General features: G+C 38.4%; 4 protein-coding genes across 6 annotated transcripts; 1 reads left to right on the plus strand and 3 right to left on the minus strand.

The window, feature by feature from the left end:
• Nucleotides 1-4,853, plus strand: LOC109160231 (UDP-glucuronic acid decarboxylase 4-like). Its single transcript, XM_019308482.1, has 7 exons — nt 1-870; nt 972-1,119; nt 1,621-1,700; nt 3,229-3,312; nt 3,396-3,470; nt 4,144-4,236; nt 4,326-4,853. The coding sequence occupies exons 1-7, from the start codon at nt 235-237 to the stop codon at nt 4,548-4,550; spliced, it is 1,341 nt and encodes a 446-aa protein (XP_019164027.1). The 5' UTR covers nt 1-234; the 3' UTR covers nt 4,551-4,853.
• A 128-nt stretch (nt 4,854-4,981) lies between these two features.
• On the minus strand, nt 4,982-7,930 carry LOC109160241 (small nuclear ribonucleoprotein Sm D2-like). 2 transcript variants are annotated; one of them, XM_019308506.1, is made up of 7 exons: nt 7,831-7,930; nt 7,666-7,701; nt 7,450-7,474; nt 6,611-6,685; nt 6,302-6,406; nt 6,083-6,202; nt 4,982-5,207 (listed from the first exon to the last, which is right to left on the minus strand). In XM_019308506.1, exons 2-6 carry the CDS (start codon nt 7,668-7,670, stop codon nt 6,086-6,088), a joined length of 327 nt encoding a protein of 108 aa, XP_019164051.1. In that variant the 5' UTR covers nt 7,671-7,701; nt 7,831-7,930; the 3' UTR covers nt 4,982-5,207; nt 6,083-6,085. The 2 variants fall into 2 exon arrangements, with proteins under 2 accessions (XP_019164051.1, XP_019164058.1); XM_019308513.1 differs by having other exon boundaries at nt 7,847-7,907.
• Nucleotides 7,931-9,195: 1,265 nt separating this feature from the next.
• LOC109160236 (nucleolar protein 16) lies at nt 9,196-10,715 on the minus strand. The gene is made up of 3 exons (XM_019308496.1): nt 10,298-10,715; nt 9,611-9,732; nt 9,196-9,512 (listed from the first exon to the last, which is right to left on the minus strand). The coding sequence occupies exons 1-3, from the start codon at nt 10,635-10,637 to the stop codon at nt 9,396-9,398; spliced, it is 579 nt and encodes a 192-aa protein (XP_019164041.1). The 5' UTR covers nt 10,638-10,715; the 3' UTR covers nt 9,196-9,395.
• A 2,120-nt stretch (nt 10,716-12,835) lies between these two features.
• LOC109160223 (ABC transporter C family member 14) lies at nt 12,836-20,165 on the minus strand. Of its 2 annotated transcripts, none has more exons than XR_002050713.1 (13): nt 19,688-20,165; nt 16,939-19,083; nt 16,364-16,684; nt 16,174-16,260; nt 15,380-16,000; nt 15,087-15,251; nt 14,704-14,998; nt 14,402-14,616; nt 13,865-14,170; nt 13,694-13,757; nt 13,347-13,586; nt 12,985-13,234; nt 12,836-12,947 (listed from the first exon to the last, which is right to left on the minus strand). XR_002050713.1 is itself a non-coding variant. In XM_019308469.1 (13 exons), the coding sequence occupies exons 3-13, from the start codon at nt 19,063-19,065 to the stop codon at nt 13,134-13,136; spliced, it is 4,542 nt and encodes a 1,513-aa protein (XP_019164014.1). In that variant the 5' UTR covers nt 19,066-19,083; nt 19,688-19,797; nt 19,893-20,028; the 3' UTR covers nt 12,862-13,133. The 2 variants fall into 2 exon arrangements, 1 of the variants encoding a protein (XP_019164014.1); XM_019308469.1 differs by having other exon boundaries at nt 12,862-13,234; nt 19,688-19,797; nt 19,893-20,028.
• Nucleotides 20,166-20,572: the final 407 nt, after the last annotated feature.

The following is a 20,572-nucleotide window of genomic DNA, read 5'->3' on the forward strand; positions in this document are numbered from 1 at the left end:
ACCAGTACAAATAATTTCCTATATAAGGACATTACCAAGCAAAAAGGAACTCAAACTGAAACCAACGATCTTTCCCCCCACGCGCCGGAGCGTGGGTATATACCGATTTCCGGCGAAAATTTCTCACTCGGAGGCAATCCTATCCCTTGCAGCAAGCACCGCTGCCTGATTTCTCTAATTTTAGGGTTATATACACGTATACGCACATCGAGAAGACGAGAGAGAGAGTAAGTTATGAGTTCGGAGTTGATCTACAGAGGACAAGAGGCGCAGCCGGTGACGGCGGACGGTTATTCGCCGAAGCCTCCGAAGCCATGGCTGAATGTGATTCGCCCAGTTCGGTATATGCTCCGCGAGCAGCGTCTCGTTTTTCTCATCGCCGGCATTGCTGTAGCCACCGTCATCTTCAGCCTCCTTCCGTCGTCTAACCCCGCCCCCTACATCGACGGCGGTTCCGTCAACGGCCGCGGCTACAACGCGATCTCCGGCTCCGACTTGCTAGCAGAGACGATGGATCACTCCGACCGGCTTCTCTACCAGAGCCGCGTCGGACTCGGGTCCTTCAATTCGGGCGGGAAGATTCCTCTAGGTCTGAAACAGAAGGGCTTGAGGATCGTGGTGACAGGCGGCGCCGGATTCGTAGGCAGTCATCTCGTTGACCGTCTGATCGCGAGAGGCGACAGTGTAATCGTCGTCGACAACTTCTTCACCGGCCGGAAGGAAAACATTATGCACCATTTCGGAAACCCCAGGTTCGAACTCATCCGACACGACGTCGTTGAGCCACTTCTCCTGGAAGTCGACCAGATCTACCACCTTGCCTGCCCTGCCTCCCCTGTTCACTACAAGCACAATCCCGTGAAGACTATCATATCCTTTCATCTCCATTTCCATTTCCATTTATTTTTCAGTCTAAATTCAATTTTAATTTCTACTCTATGAAAATTGGGAATTCTTAATTATGAGTTCACAAGACAAATGTGGTAGGGACACTGAACATGCTGGGATTGGCGAAGAGAGTCGGTGCGCGGTTTCTGCTAACCAGCACCAGCGAGGTATACGGCGATCCTCTAGAGCACCCGCAGAAGGAAACCTACTGGGGCAACGTCAATCCTATCGGTAAATCTGCAACTCAAACTCAATTCCGCCTTAATTTTACTCGATTATTAACCGGTAAGCCCTCACTCACCGGCCGGCGGCCGGTGTAGACGAGGTCGGAGGTCTGTAACGGTGAAATGCGGCTCACGTTAGCCTCGTGGTATGAGCAGTGCGTAACGTGAGCCTTGTCAGCCTTTTAGTGGTTAGATCCGGTCAATAAGTTGAAATGTCAACGACTAATCCGTGATTTACGCTTCCTCTTCCCTAAACACGATCCCTAATTCTCTCTATATTTTTGGCGCGTTTTTCCTCTTGGCTTTTCGATTTTTCATTTCTCGGTTGTTGGAGAATTTCTAGGCAAAAATATCCACGGAAATTGTAGAAAGATGGAGGACAAATTTGTCATTTTAGCACAAAGCTAGGCTCCAACGCAAATTTGATGTAAATGTGTCTGACAGTATTTTGTTTGGTCTGTTTGCGGATTCGTCGGTTACTGACACACATGTTGAGAAACGATGACAGGTGTCCGCAGCTGCTACGATGAGGGAAAGCGTACTGCCGAAACGTTGACCATGGATTACCATAGGGGAGCTCACGTCGAGGTTTGTACTTGCCAATATTAAACACATATACCTTGAGGTTGTTGGAATGTGAAAAGACTTTTTGGTAAAGTTTTTTTTTTTTTTTTTTTTTTTTAAATTATTAAATTCCATTAAGTTCAATATTTATGGGTGAGTTAATACCCAAAATCGTCATCGACTATAGTGGTTTTTCTCAATTTCGTCCTAAACGACTTTGGTGACCTAATATCATCTCAGACTTTTGTGTTTCGCTCAATTTAGTCCTCCATTTGTTATTCCATCAAATTGGTGTTAAATTAAGGGACAATTCAGTAATGTCAATATTGATGTATCTTTACTTTCAACTTGTGAAGTGCGAAATTCCTCTTTCTTGTACGAATTACACCCAGAATTACTCCCGGACCTGCAAATCAAATTTTATATTCGCAGTTTTAGGATTAATTCTGGAAGTAATTCGTAAAAAAAAAAAATGATTTCGCAGTTCACATGTCTATGAGTAAAGAGATGCCAATATTAAAATTACTGAATTGTCTATTTATTTAACACCAAATGGACAGAATAACAAATGAGGGACTAAATTGAGCAAAAATACAAAAATCTGGGACTAAATTGAGCGAAACACAAAAGTCTGGGATGATATTAGGTCACCAAAGTCGTTTAGGACGAAATTGAGAAAAACCACTATAGTCGAGGACGATTTTGGGTATTAACTCATTTATGGGTTGTTTGGTAGATATGAATTGCATTGCAATTCCTCCACAATTCTTTGGTCACTCCAATTATAATGTTTGGTATGAAAGAATTGTAATTTTTTTATTTTGTTGAAGTGCAATTCATGGGGTACCTCCATGAATTGCAATTTAATGATTGTTATTATTACACAAGAGTATTTTAGTCTTTATAACACTTTTTTCTTCTCAATTCTAATAATTTTATTCTTCCATACCAAACAACGTAATTTGAATTCCTACTTTATTCACGTCTTATTATTTTCTCACCGAATTATAATTTCTTTTCCTCAATTCTTTCTTTCCAACCAAACTCACTGTTAATGTTAGCAATTTATAATATATCGAATTCAAATCACTTGATACAAATTTTTAATTACATCTTTGAAAATGTCAAGGTCAATGAACGATTAACATGTAATAATTTTTTAATTACATCTAAGAAACTTAATAGTTCAATATTATTTTTTACATAAAAAATGCAATTTTCTTTAATATATTGATGTAAATGAATTCAAGTTAGATTGGAATATTGAATTGAGTTTGAAATCATCATAAAAATGTATGAATATTTATGCACAATAATCACTTTTGACCTGAATTACAAACTTACAAGATTTTCCCCTTGATGCCAAATACATTTTGCCAATGTTATAGGCATGATTTTTCCGAACACCTTAATATTTCTTTTCTTCTGTATGGAAAAAAATTGCATTAATGATTCAGACCATGTTTGGTAAAATAGTTAGTTGTTAATTTTGGTATAATAAATTTTGTGATTGGATTAAAACATTTGTACATACAAATTTAAACTGGGACAGGTGAGGATAGCTAGGATATTCAACACCTATGGTCCTCGTATGTGCATTGATGATGGCCGTGTCGTCAGCAACTTTGTCGCTCAGGTAATCTTGTCTACAAACCGACTGGTGTAATATTTGAATCGGGTGTAAAGAGGTGAATTGTTTACGTGGATTGATTATTATAGGCGTTAAGGAAGGAGCCGATGACTGTTTATGGCGATGGAAAGCAGACAAGGAGTTTCCAATTTGTATCTGATTTGGTAAGTCATTTCTCAAATTATTGTCTTTATTTCGCTGTTCTAACGACTCCATTATATGCTTATATATGTTGAATATCACATGCTAGCTTACACTGCAAAAGTTGGGTACAAAGACGAAAATGAACAATTTTTAAATAGTTAGGTACAAGCTTATCGTGTACTACACCCAATAATAATTGCAATAGAAATTTCCAGCAGTTCAATCTGCTTGAATTATAATTTTTCACTTTCTGGGACCAATAACTGGAATGAGTCTGAAATTTGAGATTGAGATTTTGGGGTTTCAAAGGTGGATTCAGTCATTATATAACTGTAAGAGTACATTTATACTGTGAAAACTAGTCCAGTCATTAATAGGGCATCTTACAAGGTAAAAAGGGAGCACATGGTGGGGGATTAGTTCAGGTGCAAACTGGGACAGGGGGAGGGGTTTCCCATGTACGGCTGTATCACATCGATAGCGGCAGCTTGTTACATTATTCATCCACCCACCCAGTATATCATTCTGGACCATATTTCGATTGAGATGTATGTGGACTAAATTAATGACGAATCAAAAGCTGCCGAATTTAGTATTGCAACAATTTTGTTCATGTACATCTAGCTGGATGGTGTGTTTTTGGAGTAGAAACTATAAAGGGCTAATGCGTGTTGAATTGTTGATTGGTTTAAGGTTGACGGTCTTATCCGGTTGATGGAAGGAGAACACGTTGGACCATTTAACCTTGGAAATCCAGGCGAATTCACCATGCTTGAACTAGCCAAGGTGTGTAGCTTAAGCTCACCTCTTCCATTCCATGAACTATGAAATTACGGTTTAGAGTTTGTATTGAAAGAATGTCGGTTGTGGTGCAGGTTGTGCAGGAAACCATTGATCCAAATGCTCGGATAGAGTTCAGGCCAAATACAGAGGATGACCCGCACATGAGGAAGCCTGATATCTCGAAGGCAAAAGAACTGCTTGGATGGGAGCCCAAAGTGCCTCTAAGAAAGGGTTTGCCAATGATGGTGCAAGACTTCAGGCAGCGTGTCTTTGGTGACCACAAAGAAGATGCTCCAAAAACCTCCTCTACAACCTAATAAATAATGCTTCCAATATTTGACAATCATGTTTGTACGAGGTCAACAAGCTAAAAACTTGTCACAACATCACCATTGACCATTACAATTTCCCATGCTATGCTGCTGCTTTCTGTCGGTGCTACTCATCCAGTCCGTATCCTTCATCGTCCTTTAAACAGTTCTAGAGCTTTTTATTTCTTTAGAGATATCTGCCATTTTTGTATCTTAAAAATCCCATGGTATTACTTATGTAGACAACAAGCTTTATATTATGGAGTGGAGTATTCAAATATTCAATAAATTGAGTCCATTTTCTTAAAAGTTCCATGGTACCTTCTGTTTCCCTATGCATTAGCTATAGATTAAGCTTTTGCCGTTATATGAATTTCTTATTATGTACTAAAAAGATAATGCACCAATTCATCCTTATCACATGCGGAGAAATAGTATGATCATGAGAGGGGGCAGAACAAAGTTCATATAATCTTGTTCCAGTAGGAAAGAGTACACAAAAGGACAATAACAAAAAGACCAGTAGCCGCAGATTCATAGTATAGAAAGCTATTCTACAATATCTTACAACAATTAAGTCTCAATTGAGAAAATCAATATAACTGCAGTAGAAATCTCTTCAGTGCAACAGGGGCTCCGGATGACAAGCAGTGCAGCAGTAGCCTGTAGGACATGAAGTCATTAAGAACTAACAGCCCGTTTGGTTGGCTAGAATATATTTGAAAAGAAATGGAATTGAAATTCAATCGAAAATGGATTCCATTGTTTAGTTGGTGGGAAAAAATTACTACAAATATGAATTCCATTGTTTGGTTGGGTTTAGAAAGGTAAGGAATAATGAATATAAAGAGACCAATATGCCTCTAAAAAGATCAATGAATAAATAAGTACTTACGTAATTAAGAAACTTTCATAATGGTAACATGGTCCAGTCATGTTATTTTTTTCCCCAAGCCTTGCGGAAAACAAAATCCCACCCCTTTGCAAAGAATTCATTTTCCTCAACTTTAATGAATTCCATGAACCAAACAACATAAAACTATATTTTCCTTAACTCTTATTCCATCCAACCAAACACCTCCTAAATATAATATTATGAGCTGGAAGGGGGTAAAGCAAGTAACATCATGGGGGGTGGGGAATGCCCGGAATGGGGATAATGGGTTGACACTGAAAAAAAAGGTCACTAATGGGGACTTATAATTTGGAGCAATATGTAGTGCTAAATTTTTTGTATCCTCTTCACTCCAATTGCCATAAAACAAGTGATATTAAGTTGAAGGAAGACCATTGATCTGGCATAGCCCGAAAAATTAAAGAGTCTCATACTGCTGACATCCTATTTCAGCCAGTGTGCATAACGAATCCATCAACTAATTTCAGTTCCAGGCACAAGACACCAAGGTTTGAACAATTAATCTCAAGTCCATGGATGTTAAAGATATAATCCATAAAACAGAAATATAGAAGAATGTTGATTACATGGTGCTCATACTCCTCAACATGGACTCAAACAAAATAGAACAAAGGAGGGATACCTTCTATTTAGGATTTCGGAGGACAATGATCACAGAATCTCCACGTAGAAACATCTTGCTAATAAACCTATCCTTGTTAACAGGAAGAGCTTTCTTTTTCCCTTTGCCAGTTTTGGGAACCTGCAGTCAAAACGTAGAGATATCAAACAAATGGGAAACTATACTACTAAAAAGTTCAAAACATTATCAGGATATCTAATTCGGTCAATAAAAGAGCACCTCAGTCCACATCTCTCTAACATTTTCCAGCACCATGTTGCAATGCCGATCAAAAGCCCTGACACGCCCTAGAAGCTTTCTGTTGTTACGACAGTTGATGAGCACCTAAATGCCAGCAAAGAGTAAGAAACATTGTCAGTTTTTTTTTTTTTTTTTAAATATATCCAACACTGCATTCTCTTTCAAATAAAAACATGATAACCTTCTTAATTAGGAAGTATATATTGTTGGGGTGGGGAAGAGGGGGAGGAAGGGGTGCATATGTGGCATAACACAAGCAAAAAGCTTTAACATAGTAAGATCAAATACCTGTGTGTTGTTTCTGACACTCATCATGAGGACAGAAAGTGGCCCCGTGTTGAATTCCTCTTCTTCATTCTTCGCCTGACAAAGGCATACATGTAAGCAATAAAATCAAATTTTAAAAAGAACCAAAATAAAAATAAAAATAAAAATAATAGTAATAATAAAAAATCATCATATGAATCAAATAAGAAACACACACAGGCACACAGCATGTACTACTAAATAAAAGAAGCAAACAGATTGAGGTTTCATCTAGTTATATATCGTATCGGTCTATCGGACAAATCATCAAAAGCAATATCCCTATTACTTGCCTTTCATATCAGACAGAAATGTTGGGGGAGAATTTGCAATAGATTAACATGAAAATCTGGAGTTCAGTTATATGCAATATATGAAAAGAATGCAAAAGGTGATGCGAGAAGGAATTTGAGAGAATCAATAATGCTACTGGTGTGACCATCAAGTTTTTCCATCTTCCTTTTTAGGCAGCAAAATCTACTAACTAAGAGATGCACTACATTAGACTAACTTCAAAACCTGGAGTTCAGTTGTGTGAAATGAATGCAGAAGGACGATGTCTCAATAATGCTAGAGATCCAATCATTCAGTTCTTAGGCAGTAACTTCTATAAAATACAAAGCAACATATATATATATATATATATATATATATATATATATATATATATATATATATATATATATATATATATTCTCCATAAACACATAAAAGAGTGAGGCCATGACCTAAACTTCAAATTCAACATGGACACTGAAGGCAAATGAACAAGACTATACTCTAGAGGCCAAAACGGAAAGAAGTTGGAAAAGGAAACTTACAGGTGCATCCTCTTCCATTGGCCGACTGCACAATTGCAAAACACATCATGAATTAGTAATCGAGATTTCATTGAGTTGAAAAAAAAAAAAAAAAAAAAAAAAAAAGTCGGTCAAAAATCTACCAGTGTTCATTTTACTCGCTAGGGTTTTGGACAGCATAATGCATCATAAAACGGAGAGAAAAATGAAAACAGAAACGAAGCGAAATGAACAAACCTCATTTTCGGTCGAAAAGGACTTCGAAAGTAAGCACTGCGGAAAGAAGAACAGTAAGATTACTAGCTCAAAATTGCAGAAGCTAGAGACAATGCACCAATTATAAACGCGAGTAAAATTTAGATCATAAAGCTAAATTAAAATAATAATAATAATAATAATTACCGGACAGAGGGTTTACAGAGTAGGGTTTTGAAATCCGGTCACTGTCGATTGAAGTCCGAAGAGGAACGCGACGCGACGGTGATAATAGAGGCGATGAAATGCGGGGTAGAACGTGGGCCGGTGGGCTTTTATGATAAAAATACTTTTTTCGCATTATAAGCTTCAAAAAAAATCATATTTGTAATTGGGCTTAATCTACAGAAAATGAAATATGTTAATATTTCCTTACTTTATAAATAGGACGCCATAGAGGGATCGTTATGCTGTGCATCCGTATGCACCATGCACCATGCACCATGCTGCATACGGATGCCAAAACGACGTCGTTTTATTAAAAAACGCGCGTCTCCCCTTTAAAAAAAATTCAGATTCGATTCCCAACAACAACATTATATTGTTCATTCATTCTGAAATTTTAGTTCATAGATTATGGAATTATAGTTCATTGATTATGAAATTATAGTTCATCGATTATGGAATTGTAGTTCATCGATTCTGAAATTTTAGTTTATAGATTATGGAATTTTAGTTCATTCATTCTGGAATTGTTAGTTCATAGATTAGATTATTGAATTATAGTTCATCGATTATGGAATTATAGTTTACCAATTATGGAATTTTAGTTCATATGTTGTTGCTGGGAATCGAACCTGATTTTTTTTTTAAGGGGAGACGCGCGTTTTATTAAAACGACGTCGTTTTTGCTTCCGTATGCACCATGCATGGTGCATACGGATGCACAACATAATTTGCCGCCATGGAGTTAATACTATCCGGAGACCTTCGAGTATAATAGTTCTGTCACGTTTAATTCTAAACTTCTCAATTTGGGTGGTCATTTGACTAACATCACCGCAACTGATTAAATTTTAAAAGTTGAAAGACTATAGGTGGTTAATTTGAACCACAAATGATAATGATGTAAAATGGAATGACCACAAGTGGTCAATTTGAAAAAAGTTTAGGACTAAATATGACAAAATCATTATATTCAGAGGACCCTATATAGGGTTAACTCGGACACTATATTGAGTTAGAGAACGATTTACTATTTTTTGGTGGCTTCGAGGAAGGTTTATAATATGGATAATTGAGTGTTCCAGAACCTCCATTGAGAAGTCAATCAATACATGTGAATGGCCAATCAATGTACAAATTGGATGACAGACAAGTTGTTCATGGTGCAAATTTTTTTGTAGTGTCGGATGGTCTTAAACCATTATGCATTTTGCTTGAGAAGGTCCTTTAGGTTCCACAGCAATGGTTCGAGCCTATGTCTTATTTTACTTGTCACTAAACACATAAAACGAGATAAAAAGTATACTAGAACTATAAGCCAGGTTCATAGTTCGTTTAGAGGTTATACAAGAACAAGATCAAGTAAATACCCTAATCAAAATGGCATCATCCACACAATATCTTAAACTGAAACAGTAATAGAATATTGTCATCTACAAAGAAACCTTTGAAATATGTAAAGCTAAGACATCCCTCATCATGTGTCTAAACTCATTTGTTCAATCCATTGGGGCAATGTGTTGAATTGTACAAGATTTGTTCTCAACTCAACTACCCACAATCAAGGGATTTTTATCTTGGTACATGTGGTATCTTTTGCATAGTTTCTCTAGCGTTGCTACCGAATGCTGCATCTTGTTCAGTTTCGTGTCCATGAACATGCGCTGCAACCAAAGAGGGAAAGGAAAAAAAAAAACGTTTCCACTAAGAGAAAGACAGAGCTAGTAAGTGAGTGATAAAGGATGTCAAAGGCACTTCATACCTGGTAGTCGTCTCCATATTCCTCCACAAGTTTGCGAATATAAACCCGTTGCATGGCTGTTAGTGGTTGTGGAGGCGCACTCTGCCCATCTCGTCGCTTCTTTCCAAGTGCAGACTTCAGGTCTGTAAATCTCCAAACATTGTTAGTACACTACAAGAACCATGAATTTATGCAACATTGGTGTGATATTGTGATATCTAAACTATGGCTATGAAAGGGGAAGCCAGAAGACAAAAGTTATGAAAACAGGGGAGAAGCATGCCAACAATGGTAACAAACAGATTTGCAGATTAAGCTATTTACAGTCTGAATTTGTAATTTTATTTGGCAATTATGTTTATTCAAACCAGCATTCATATTTCATAGGATGTCTTCCCACAACTCCTTAGTACAATGGATACACTGCAAAGTGACTTCAAACTGATTACTTGACAATATCATGATTGTCATCACATCTCAAAGGAATTGTGATATAATTGGAACTGTTAGTGATAGATCTGCAGTTTAATCAGAGTTCTTAGAACAGATAACTCTTTTCGATTGAATAATCTAAACAATTAAGATTTAGGTTTAATCATCACCAGGAACTAAAGCATCTTTCATCCTCTTGATTAATTAGCAAGCAACATATAAATGCAAACACACAAACAGAGAATACAATAGCGATGATAGAAAGTTTAGACTGACCGTCTTCCTCGAGGTCGCTGCCGGAATCGAGAGGCTGGAACTCGGCGTTAGAGTCGGCGTCATCGGCGGAAGCGGGCGGCGGGACCTGAAGAGAGTCACTTTCGACGATGTGGGAGGTGCGAGAGCGGACGCCGAGCAAGTTGGGGTTGGAAACAACGCCGAAGGACTTGTAATTCTCGATGACGCTGCCCTTTTCGTCCCACTGTGAGTGAGGATCCAGGAGAGACCGGAGCTTCGGCGGCAGATTGAACGCCGGTTTGAATATGTGCGGGTTTTTCTTTGGCAATCCTACTCTCACCTTTGCTCTTGAACTCTTGTATTTCCTTCGCGACCTCCCCATCTTTCTCTGCGCGCTGGAAGGCGGAAGTGGGTTTAGGGTTAGGGTTTATGTCAATCGATAACCTTCCCAAATCCCAATTTCTTTTTGAGAGTGACATTATTTAGGCATAAAGAATTAATTTCACTTTTTTTTTTTTTATCAAGAATTAATTTCACTTTTGTTTTGCGATTTTTGAAATTTTATCACTTTTAGTGTATAACTTTTTTTAAAAAAAATAAATTTAGTGCGTAATATTGTTATTTTTATCAATTTTGATTCTTTCGGATAAATTGACGGTAAAATATTACCGAATTTTATATTTTAGAAGTAAAATCGTCATCCTATGAAAATATATTCAATATCTAAACAAATTCACTATAAAATTATATCTACATGCGTTTGATCGATGAGAATAATGGGGAATAGTGGAAGACGGGCAGAAACTAGACACAGATCTATGAGATTTATAGTGTCGAGTCGTCGACGATGGACAAATTCTTCTTTTTCTCTTAATATGATTCTTTAATTTAGATATTGAAGATCTTTTCTTAAAATGACAATTTTACTCCTAAAATATAAAACCTGACAACATTTAACCGTCTATTTGATCGAAATGACCAAAACTAATAAAAATAATGCATCAAAATTGAAAATTTATAATATCATTTTGAATCAAAATTCATAACGTAAGATCAACATGGTATAATTTGTCCATCAATTATAATAAAGTCTCAAAATTCCAAATTAAATCATAATACATTCTAAACTCCTTTAATGAAACCCATGGTTTAATATTTGTTGGTCCATCCATTTCAAAATAACAAAGACTAGTATTAGACGCGAAACCTGTATCCACACTGATGCCTCCACGGTCCAGCAATCGTTATACCTTACACCACGGCGCGCGTAGCACTGTGCGCCGCGCCTCCCAAAACGACGTCGTTTTGGGAGGCGCAGTAGAAAGTTGCTGTGATTATGTATATTTGTTCATACAATTATGTATATTTTTTATTATGTACATTTTTTATACAATTATGTACATTTTTTATACACTTATGTACATCCGAATCAGGAAATTTTTATGTATTATGTTAAAAGTTGATGTGTATTATGTTAAAAGTTTATGTTTATTATGAATTAAGCCAACAGCATGGGGATGGACAAATTACAGCTGTCTGGACCATGGTCCAAAATAACATTGTAAATATTATGGGGATAACCCGGGTTCAATTCTCACAAGTGATGATCCCCTTTGGGTCAGCTTCTGTTCCTAAACGGACAGAGAAAGACCTGGACCACAACCGGGACCACAATGTATGGTTCACACCAAAAAAAAAAAATAATGTATATTATGTGTTAGAATAATGTACATTACGAATGAAATTAATGAAGTAATATAATGTATCATATGCTTTAAAATAATGTACATTATAAATTATAAAATTGTATGTTACAGCTCGATGCGCAAAAAAAATTAAACAAAACGAGAATTGTAATTCACACAGCTGTGTGGACCACTATTCACGATGGGGATGAGTTCAATTAGCAGTTTAGCACCACCTTAATCCTTAATGAATCGTTCAATATGTATAAAAGTATATAGTCTGCTTAATTGCTTTTTTTTAAAGAAATTTTTAGTTAATTTTAAATTTGATTTTTTGTGTTTAGTAGTATTTTTTTTAAAACAAAAAGAAAACTTTTAATGTAGTTTCTAAATATGTGAATTTTAATGTGTTTAAGTATTTAATAATGCTTTTAATGTAATTTTTAAATATATAAATTTTATAACTTATTAGTATCATGTAAAATTAAATAAAAAATAACTTCAATCAAACATCATTAAATCAATAAGACAAACAAAATGAGATTGAGAGAATACATATTTATTTATTTATTATTATAGAGTACATATTCTCATCAATCAGTTTTGTAAATAAACATCCGCAATCATTTGTTGTTAAGAGCTTGATTCACAATCAACAAACGGTCAAATAGACAGATGACCAAATTGTGTTAAAATTACAAAATTAAGGACTTAATTGGTTGAAATTGAAAGTCGATGACCAATTTGTGAATTTAACTATAGTCAAGGGACCATTTTGGATATTTACTCTACAGTAATTTCAGTTTAAGTCAAATAAGTTTCGAAAAAGTTTAATATATTGCATTCGTTTGCTTTCAAAAAAAGTTTCAAAACTTTTAAAAGAGTGCAATGAAGCTATCCAAATGTAGACATAATACTCCATACAATAAATATGTGGATTCTGTTTTCTCCACTTCTGCAACAAGAAGCAGTTGTACACACTATGCTACATACCATATGCATTTGCCCGCACGAGCTTATCTCACTGGTAAACAGTATTTGTAAAGAACATCATAAATCCCATGCATCGTCCTAGGTATCAATCCAAGATTCCAACATAATTCTACAACTAAGATTCGATACTCCTGCCCGAGAGGCTCTTGGGGAGTTATTGTCATTTTAGCAGAAGAAAATTGTCTCCCATCATAGCTGATCTACAGTTCAGATGATCTGTTAGCATACTCCTGAACTAAAGCCCCGAAGAGCGATGGCCTCTCCAGCAACCGCGATGGCCTGTCGAATTCCTTGGCTCTTCCTGCTCACGAAAACACAAGAAACCGAGCCCTCAGAAATCGCGGGATGTGTTTCAACAGTTACATAGTAACATACAAAACACTAAAAAAAAAAAAAAAAAGTGCATTATTAACCTGCATCTATAACCAGAACTCGGTTGCAATCCATGACGGTTGGTATTCTGTGAGCAATGCTGATTATTGTGCAGGAAGCGAAGTCCTCCCGGATGATCCTCTGAATCACGCCATCCGTCTGTGAATCCACGGAAGCCGTAGCCTCATCCATGAACAGAAGCCGGCTTCGTTTTAGCATTACTCTTCCCAAGCAAAGAAGTTGCCTTTGCCCGACGCTCCAGTTATCTCCATTGTCAACAACTGGAAACCGGAGTGCAGATCGAAAACACTAAGAACTTGTTCATATTATGTCAAGGCAGAAACGAAAATGAAAAAAAAAAAAAAAAAAAAAAAAAAAAAAAACATACCTGGAGAGTTGAGTTTCTCGGGTTTTGAGGCCACGACGTCTTTAAGCTGGCACCGTTCGAGGCTCTGCAACGTAATATCTCAATGATCAGAGGAATTGTCACAGAAATTGTAGACAAGAACATGGGAGCTTAGCTGCCAATTCCAATATAATTAGTTAATTACTTAATTACCTTCCAGATATCTTCATCTGAGTACTGTCCAATGGGGTCTATGTTGCTCCTCACGGTTCCTTCGAAAAGAACGGGCTCCTGAGGAATGATTCCAAAGCGGGAACGAAGATCATGAAGGCCTAAAACGGAAATGTCAATGTCATCAATGACTATTCTTCCGGCTGCAGGCTCCACCAGCCTGAAGAACACTTGGATCAGAGTGGATTTTCCACCCCCGGTTCGCCCCACAACACCTATCTTCTCGCCCCCTTCAATGCTGAGAGTAATGCCTTTCAGAACCAAAGGGGTGTTCGGGCGGTATCTCACCTGTTCATTGGATTCAAATAACAAGATTCATAAAAACAGCAAACCGTAAGAATGAAACTAAAAGCCTAAGCTGATAGTTGGGTCGCGTATCGTAGAGATTCAAACCCTGAGCTTTGGTCTGGCTTTGATATCAAATTGAAGCATGTGTTCCATCTCAACTAAAAGCCTAAGTTAATAGTTGGGTTGCACATTAATGGTTATATGATCAACAGTTTAAAACCGAAAACTCACCTGCAAGTTTTCGAGCTCAACGTTTCCCTTGGAGGGCCAGTTTGGAGGGGGAAGAAGATCTTTCTTTCTCCATTCTGCCTCTGATGGTATGTTGGTGAACTGCTTGATCCTCTCAACCGAAACCATTTTATTTTCCACGAAGCAGCTTATGAATATAGTCCAGAACAGCGAGGCGTTGAGGGACAATCCATACGACAGAGATAACCCAACATTTTCTGCACAACAGAGAAGAAACTAGTACTTCAAATTATGGCAGAAGAATCTAATTTGGCTAAGAATATTAGGCTAGAATGCATTAATACCTGGCTTGATGATACTGCTGGGCAAAACAATCATGAACATTGCAGAGATGCAAAGTATGAAGCTTCCAATCATTTCTAACCGGCACCCTAGCCATTCATTGGACCCGTTATTGTGGAAATCCATACGCAAGTTCTCATTAACCCGAGTGACATTTTCTTGAGAAAACCCTTCCTGCTTCCTGAAGCAACGAATGGTCATAACGCCCGCAATGCTTTCAGAGAAGTGATGGATAACGGGTGCCTTCGTAATCGAATCTAGCCTGGTCAATTCCCGGGAGGTCGCAAGAAAGTATCCCTGAAACCCAAAATACATTGATATATTCAATAAAACTCAAGAAGTTGAAACCATAAGATATCCAAAACGAGAATATCCATATCCCTACCCGGCACCAGAAGTTTAGCCAACCGAGAGGAATCAGAAGTACGACAGTCGGCCAAGTATATTGGCATGTCATGATGATGATGCCAATGAGTGTGATGTAAAAGGCCAAAGTGAGATTCATAAAGAACGGGAGGAAAACATCGATGTTGGTCTGATCATTCGAAGCCTGTTCGCACCAAATAAAAGTTCACATAAGTCTCTGGTTCTCGAAAATTTATACCATATCAGGTGACAGAAACCAAATAAAATCATAGCATTTGGAAATTAAAGCGAAAACTCGGTTTACAACGTTACCCGACTGAGAATTCTTCCGGAAGGTGTGGTATCGAAGAACGACATTGGAGCGTGCAGTATGCTGTAGAGAATTTGCCCGAAGAATATTTGAGCAGTCTTGAGCCCCATAAGCGTGATGGAGTACATTCTCACAACTACCACCAAACCAGACACAACCGCAATGATACCATATACCTCAAGAAACAAAGAAGGATTGAACGAGCGTTCCTCAGAGGTTTCATAAGCCAACCAATAATCGCTTGCCATTTGAGTCCCTTGCCAAAACAATGATAAAAACACAACTCCCACTACACCCCACCATCCAAAAGCCTCGGTGCAATATAATTTGTAAACATGGAAACCGACAGTTCCCGTCTCTCGTTCCTCTTCCTTTATCAGCTTAGAACCTCCCGTGCCACCCTCGGATTGCTGCTGAGCTACATCCTCGTTTTCATCGCCTTGTTTAAATGACCTTTGTCTCGTTTTTTCCATCCCAGGTGAATCTTTGCTGCCCGAAGTGGTTTCAACGTCAACTAGTTCTAGGGACGACTCGTGAGCAGCTACTAGTGACTTGAAATCCAGGCCGGATTCTAGCAGATCGTTATATTTTCCCGATTGCACAATCATCCCGTCTCTCATCACCTGGTTCGTGAACCAAATGCCAATAAGACATAAAAATACACGAAATTTGGCAATGATATTAATTGAAGCATGTGCTCCATCTCAACTAAAAGCCTAAGCTGATAGTTGGATTGCACATTAATGGTTATATGCTCAACAATATTGAGCATTCCAGTAAGGAATTGAATACTTACGAGGATAAGATCAACGTTATGCAAGAAGTCGATTTGATGTGTAACCAGTATAGTCGTCTTATTTTTAAGGGCGCCCTTTACACATTCCTGCAAAAACAATCTTCCAACTGTCAGGTATATTCTCGATCGTTACAAAAAAAACAGTTATCAATAGAGTATAACAACCTTGAAAGTAGAACGATCGAGATACCTTGAAGATTTCGGAACCAGTGTGAGCATCAACAGCACTGAAGACATCATCGAGCAGGTAAATGTCGCAATCCTGATATACAGCTCTTGCAAGTTGAATTCGCTGTTTCTGGCCACCACTGAGGTTAATACCACGCTCTCCAATTTCGGTCTGATCTCCGTACTCCATCATCTCGAGATCTTTTTCCAGGCAGCAAACCTTGATGACTTCCTCGTATCTCGGGCGATTCATTGGTGAACCAAATAGGATGTTCTCTTGTATGGTCCCGTTCTGAATCCATGATGTTTGCGCAACATAGGCAGTTGAACCACAAACTCTTACCTGTTAAAATGACATTAAAGAAACATAGATTAGTAGCTACCTGGGAAAAAAAAATGTTGTGATGTGTGTTACATTGGCTATATGTTTGGCAAACCTAGCTGAAAAGGTAGCTGAAAGCTGAAAAGCTATAAGCTCCTAAATAAGCTCTGCTAAGCTAAAAGCTGAAAAGCTATAAGCTCCTAAATAAGTTCTGTCAAACAGAGCCATTGTGCTCATTGATCAAACTAATGATAAAGACTAAAGAGTGAGCATACCTTCCCTGAGAGCTTGTGCATCTCGCCAAGAACTGATGCTAGAAGAGATGATTTCCCAGATCCAACCGTCCCAACTACAGCTGTAAGTTCGCCTTTCTTAACTTCGAAATTTACATCTTTCAGTACTTTTTCGCCTCGTTCATCGTCCCAACTAAAAGTGCCATCTTTCACTTCCACCGCAATTCCATCCCCACAGCCTTCCCCTCTTTCCACCGACTTGTCAGCCAACTCCTTACTGATCATATATTTATCTAATCTCTCGAGAGATATCATCGCCTGTGAAAGAGAGATCATGGATTGTGGAAAGGACCTGATAGGCTCCTGCAGCATCTTAAAGAGCGCAGTTGCTGTAAATACTGTCCCAGCATCGAGTGGAATCCCCATCAAAATCGCGCTTCCGAATGTGAGTGTAGCCACGAGCAATGGAGTGCTCCACAGAACGATCAAATTCCCAGCAATCGAATACATAAACTTAGATAGCCACCCATATTCTATATCCCGGAACGATTGTATTCTCTCGTTGAAATGATCTTCCCAGGCCTGGAACTTTATGACACGCATGTAATTAAGCATCTCATTCGTCGCCTTCATTCTCGAATCGCGGTTCTTCATGATATTGAACTGGAACCTGTTGTTCCTTCGAGTGCCAAGCACGACGAATAGCAAAACCGCAACAAGTCCAACCAGCGTTACGACTGTTGAGGCTCCGAGGTTAAGATATAGGATGGCTAAAGCTATGGAAACTTGCACGGGCATAAGCCATACAGCGTGGAGCTGCAGCATCATATCGGACAATTGCTGAGCATCGACCGCCATGTAGTTTACTATCTGCCCGACCCCGTGATCCTGTCTAGCCGAGCAGGTGAGTCTCAAGCCCTTCTTGTATAACGAGGTGATGAGTGTGGACCGGATGAGCATCCCGAGCTTCTGGGAATTGAAATTGAAGTGATGAGAGGTCAAAACTTCGACGAATTTGGCAACCATGAGGGTGCCAACGAGGTAGTATCCTTCGTAAGGAGATGTCCTCTTCCCCGACGTGTAATCAACGAACCTCTGGATGAGCAATGGCCCGACGTACATCACACACAGCCTTACGATTGCAAGGGTAGCGGTGAGTAAAACTTCTTTCCAGAAGCAACGAAGCAATGTGGTTCTGACAGGATGCTTCGAGTTCTCCTCGGGTTTAGGCCAATTCCTCTCGAAAAGCTCTGACATTCTCTCGGCTCGATGCTCGGGTGAAAGTGTAGGAACATCATCGAGCTTTAGCGGTGCCTTGTAGCCCTTCCTCAACAACGGGTTCATCCAAATCCAAAACGTTCTGGATAGGAGCGAGGCCGAAGCATAGCCAGTCACATTGGATTTCCCCAGAACAGTTTCATATTCTTGCCCCTCATCATCCCCTTCTGATTCAGAATCCCTTGTCACTGTTATTCCAGTTGATCCTTTCACAGCAACAATCAGAAGAACGAGTGAAATGGGAAACGCCACGAATGAACTTATATCATCCAACATCAAATTAGGATCACTTTCTTGTCCTGAGACTACACGAGTAATCCCCGAGCCTAAGAACAAGGTAATTACAATAAAGTCTGCAATCCAGAACAGACGAAGGGTCATCGGATGAGTTACAGCTTGGAATTTTTTCTCATGACCGATTAGAACAGTGATGACTAAATGAGTTATTGCTTGAAACAGCCAAAATAGCCCATCTACGACATACCATGAAGATGAGCTACTCCTGCTAAATGTGAAAATGCATAACGCTAGAGAAGCAATTCCTAGAATAGCCGAAAGAATTAGGGATAACTTAAACCAAACATCCGTTTGAACTCGAACTCTTTGGCTTTCGATGAGAGGCTTTTCAATCCCATTGCTCGATCCATTGGATTGCTGCCTATCAGAACTGAACTTAGAATAGAGCTTCTGGATTGCAAAGACAACTAGAGTAAGAAGGAACAGGATATCAACGGCAGACAACAGAGTTCTCTGAGGACATGGAGAAAGGAAGATGAATCTCAGCCATCTGATTGCCAACGAAACAGACACGTCCTCCTCCGGGCCAGAACAAGAAAGCGATCCAATCCAAGAACCTGAAGAAGAGGACATCATGCTATTCTCCATCTTCATTCCCAACCAGTCTGCTATCTGGAAAGTGCAAAAACAAAAACAAAAAACAAGTAATTACATAACACAATCTAACAATTGTAAGATTTTCGCTCCTACGAGATTAGGTTTCTATTCAATTCATAATATAAATTATATTTATATCTAACAACAATCACAAACTATTTAAAACTCAAAAAGATGGAAGCTTGAATAACCAGTGAACAATACAACAGTGGAGCTCGAAAGACAATGAAAAAAACAACCTTTTTGGGGGGGATATAAACAAAGGAATCATTGTTCTACAATCATTTCAAGAAGAAATCATAGAAGACTAAAAGGAAAGGACACAGATTCAAAACAAGACAACTAGCAAAAACTCAAAAAGAGAATAAGCATTTCACCAAAAGCTTTAAAAAGTCAGATTCCACTTAATCATGCCAGAATGCCCAACTGAAATCTCAACATAGTCACAGATACCATGATGACAAGCGACAGCCTTTTCCAGGCACCAATAACCTATGCGCTGGCAAACCAACGAACACAACAACCTTAAACCTTTTACAGATTGGATCATATCTTGATACCCAAAAACAACATACCAGCCAGAAAAACAAAAACCACAACTTTAACGCAAACAACATACCTGGGACCGTCCTAGATTCCACCCAGAAAGCGCCTTATACTGGCCCAGACGGAATCTTATGAACCTGCGTCTCAGCCGCCAGGACCAAGTAGCTCCTCCACCGCAGATGGCTGAGGGTGTTGCGGAGGAGATGAAATTTTCTACCGCCACGCAATGCAATATAATGTTTTCACAAATATATATATATAATAATTACATAAAGTACCGTAAGTCGTCGACAGGCTTTGACAATCTGTGCGCAGCGATTTCGAAGAAAGATCGTGTAATCTACGATGATTACGACAACAAATGAACAGATAATTACGTAGAACAAATCCTGGTAATTTTCTTATTTCAGAAGTTTAAACAGATTCCGAGAATATATATATATACACACACACTACTACACTTATTGTATACAATACATGGTCAGTAATGAAACACACTTCCAGCGCTGAAGAACAGCGGTCTCCTTGGTTGAATGGTGGAAGAGGCGTGGAGGTTGGCGCGTGGAGGTTGCCTAACATAGAAATTCATAATATTTATTCATTACCTTATATATATTAAATGGTAAATCGGCAAGTAATTAAAAATAATAAATACTGAGTACCAATTAAATTAAACACCCACACAAAAAAAAATGATATAATTTTTTTGAAGAGAAAAATCTACCGTCATTACTCCAATGTGGGCCTCCAATATTTTATGGCTCAGCAAACAGAGTCAAATGTCAATCATCACATAAATATGGACTCCTGAGATTTAATGACTCAGCAGACAGAGTTAAATGTTGGTGCGCATGTCACCGAAGTTCAAATAATAATCTTCTTTCAAATATTGTTTACTGAACCATTGAGCTAAGCTCGTGCGGCACAAACTACACAATTCATATGTTATAAATTCGAC

The sequence above is a fragment of the Ipomoea nil genome, unplaced genomic scaffold, assembly GCF_001879475.1.
Source record: "Ipomoea nil cultivar Tokyo-kokei standard unplaced genomic scaffold, Asagao_1.1 scaffold0302, whole genome shotgun sequence".
In the NCBI taxonomy this organism is placed as follows: domain Eukaryota; kingdom Viridiplantae; phylum Streptophyta; class Magnoliopsida; order Solanales; family Convolvulaceae; genus Ipomoea; species Ipomoea nil.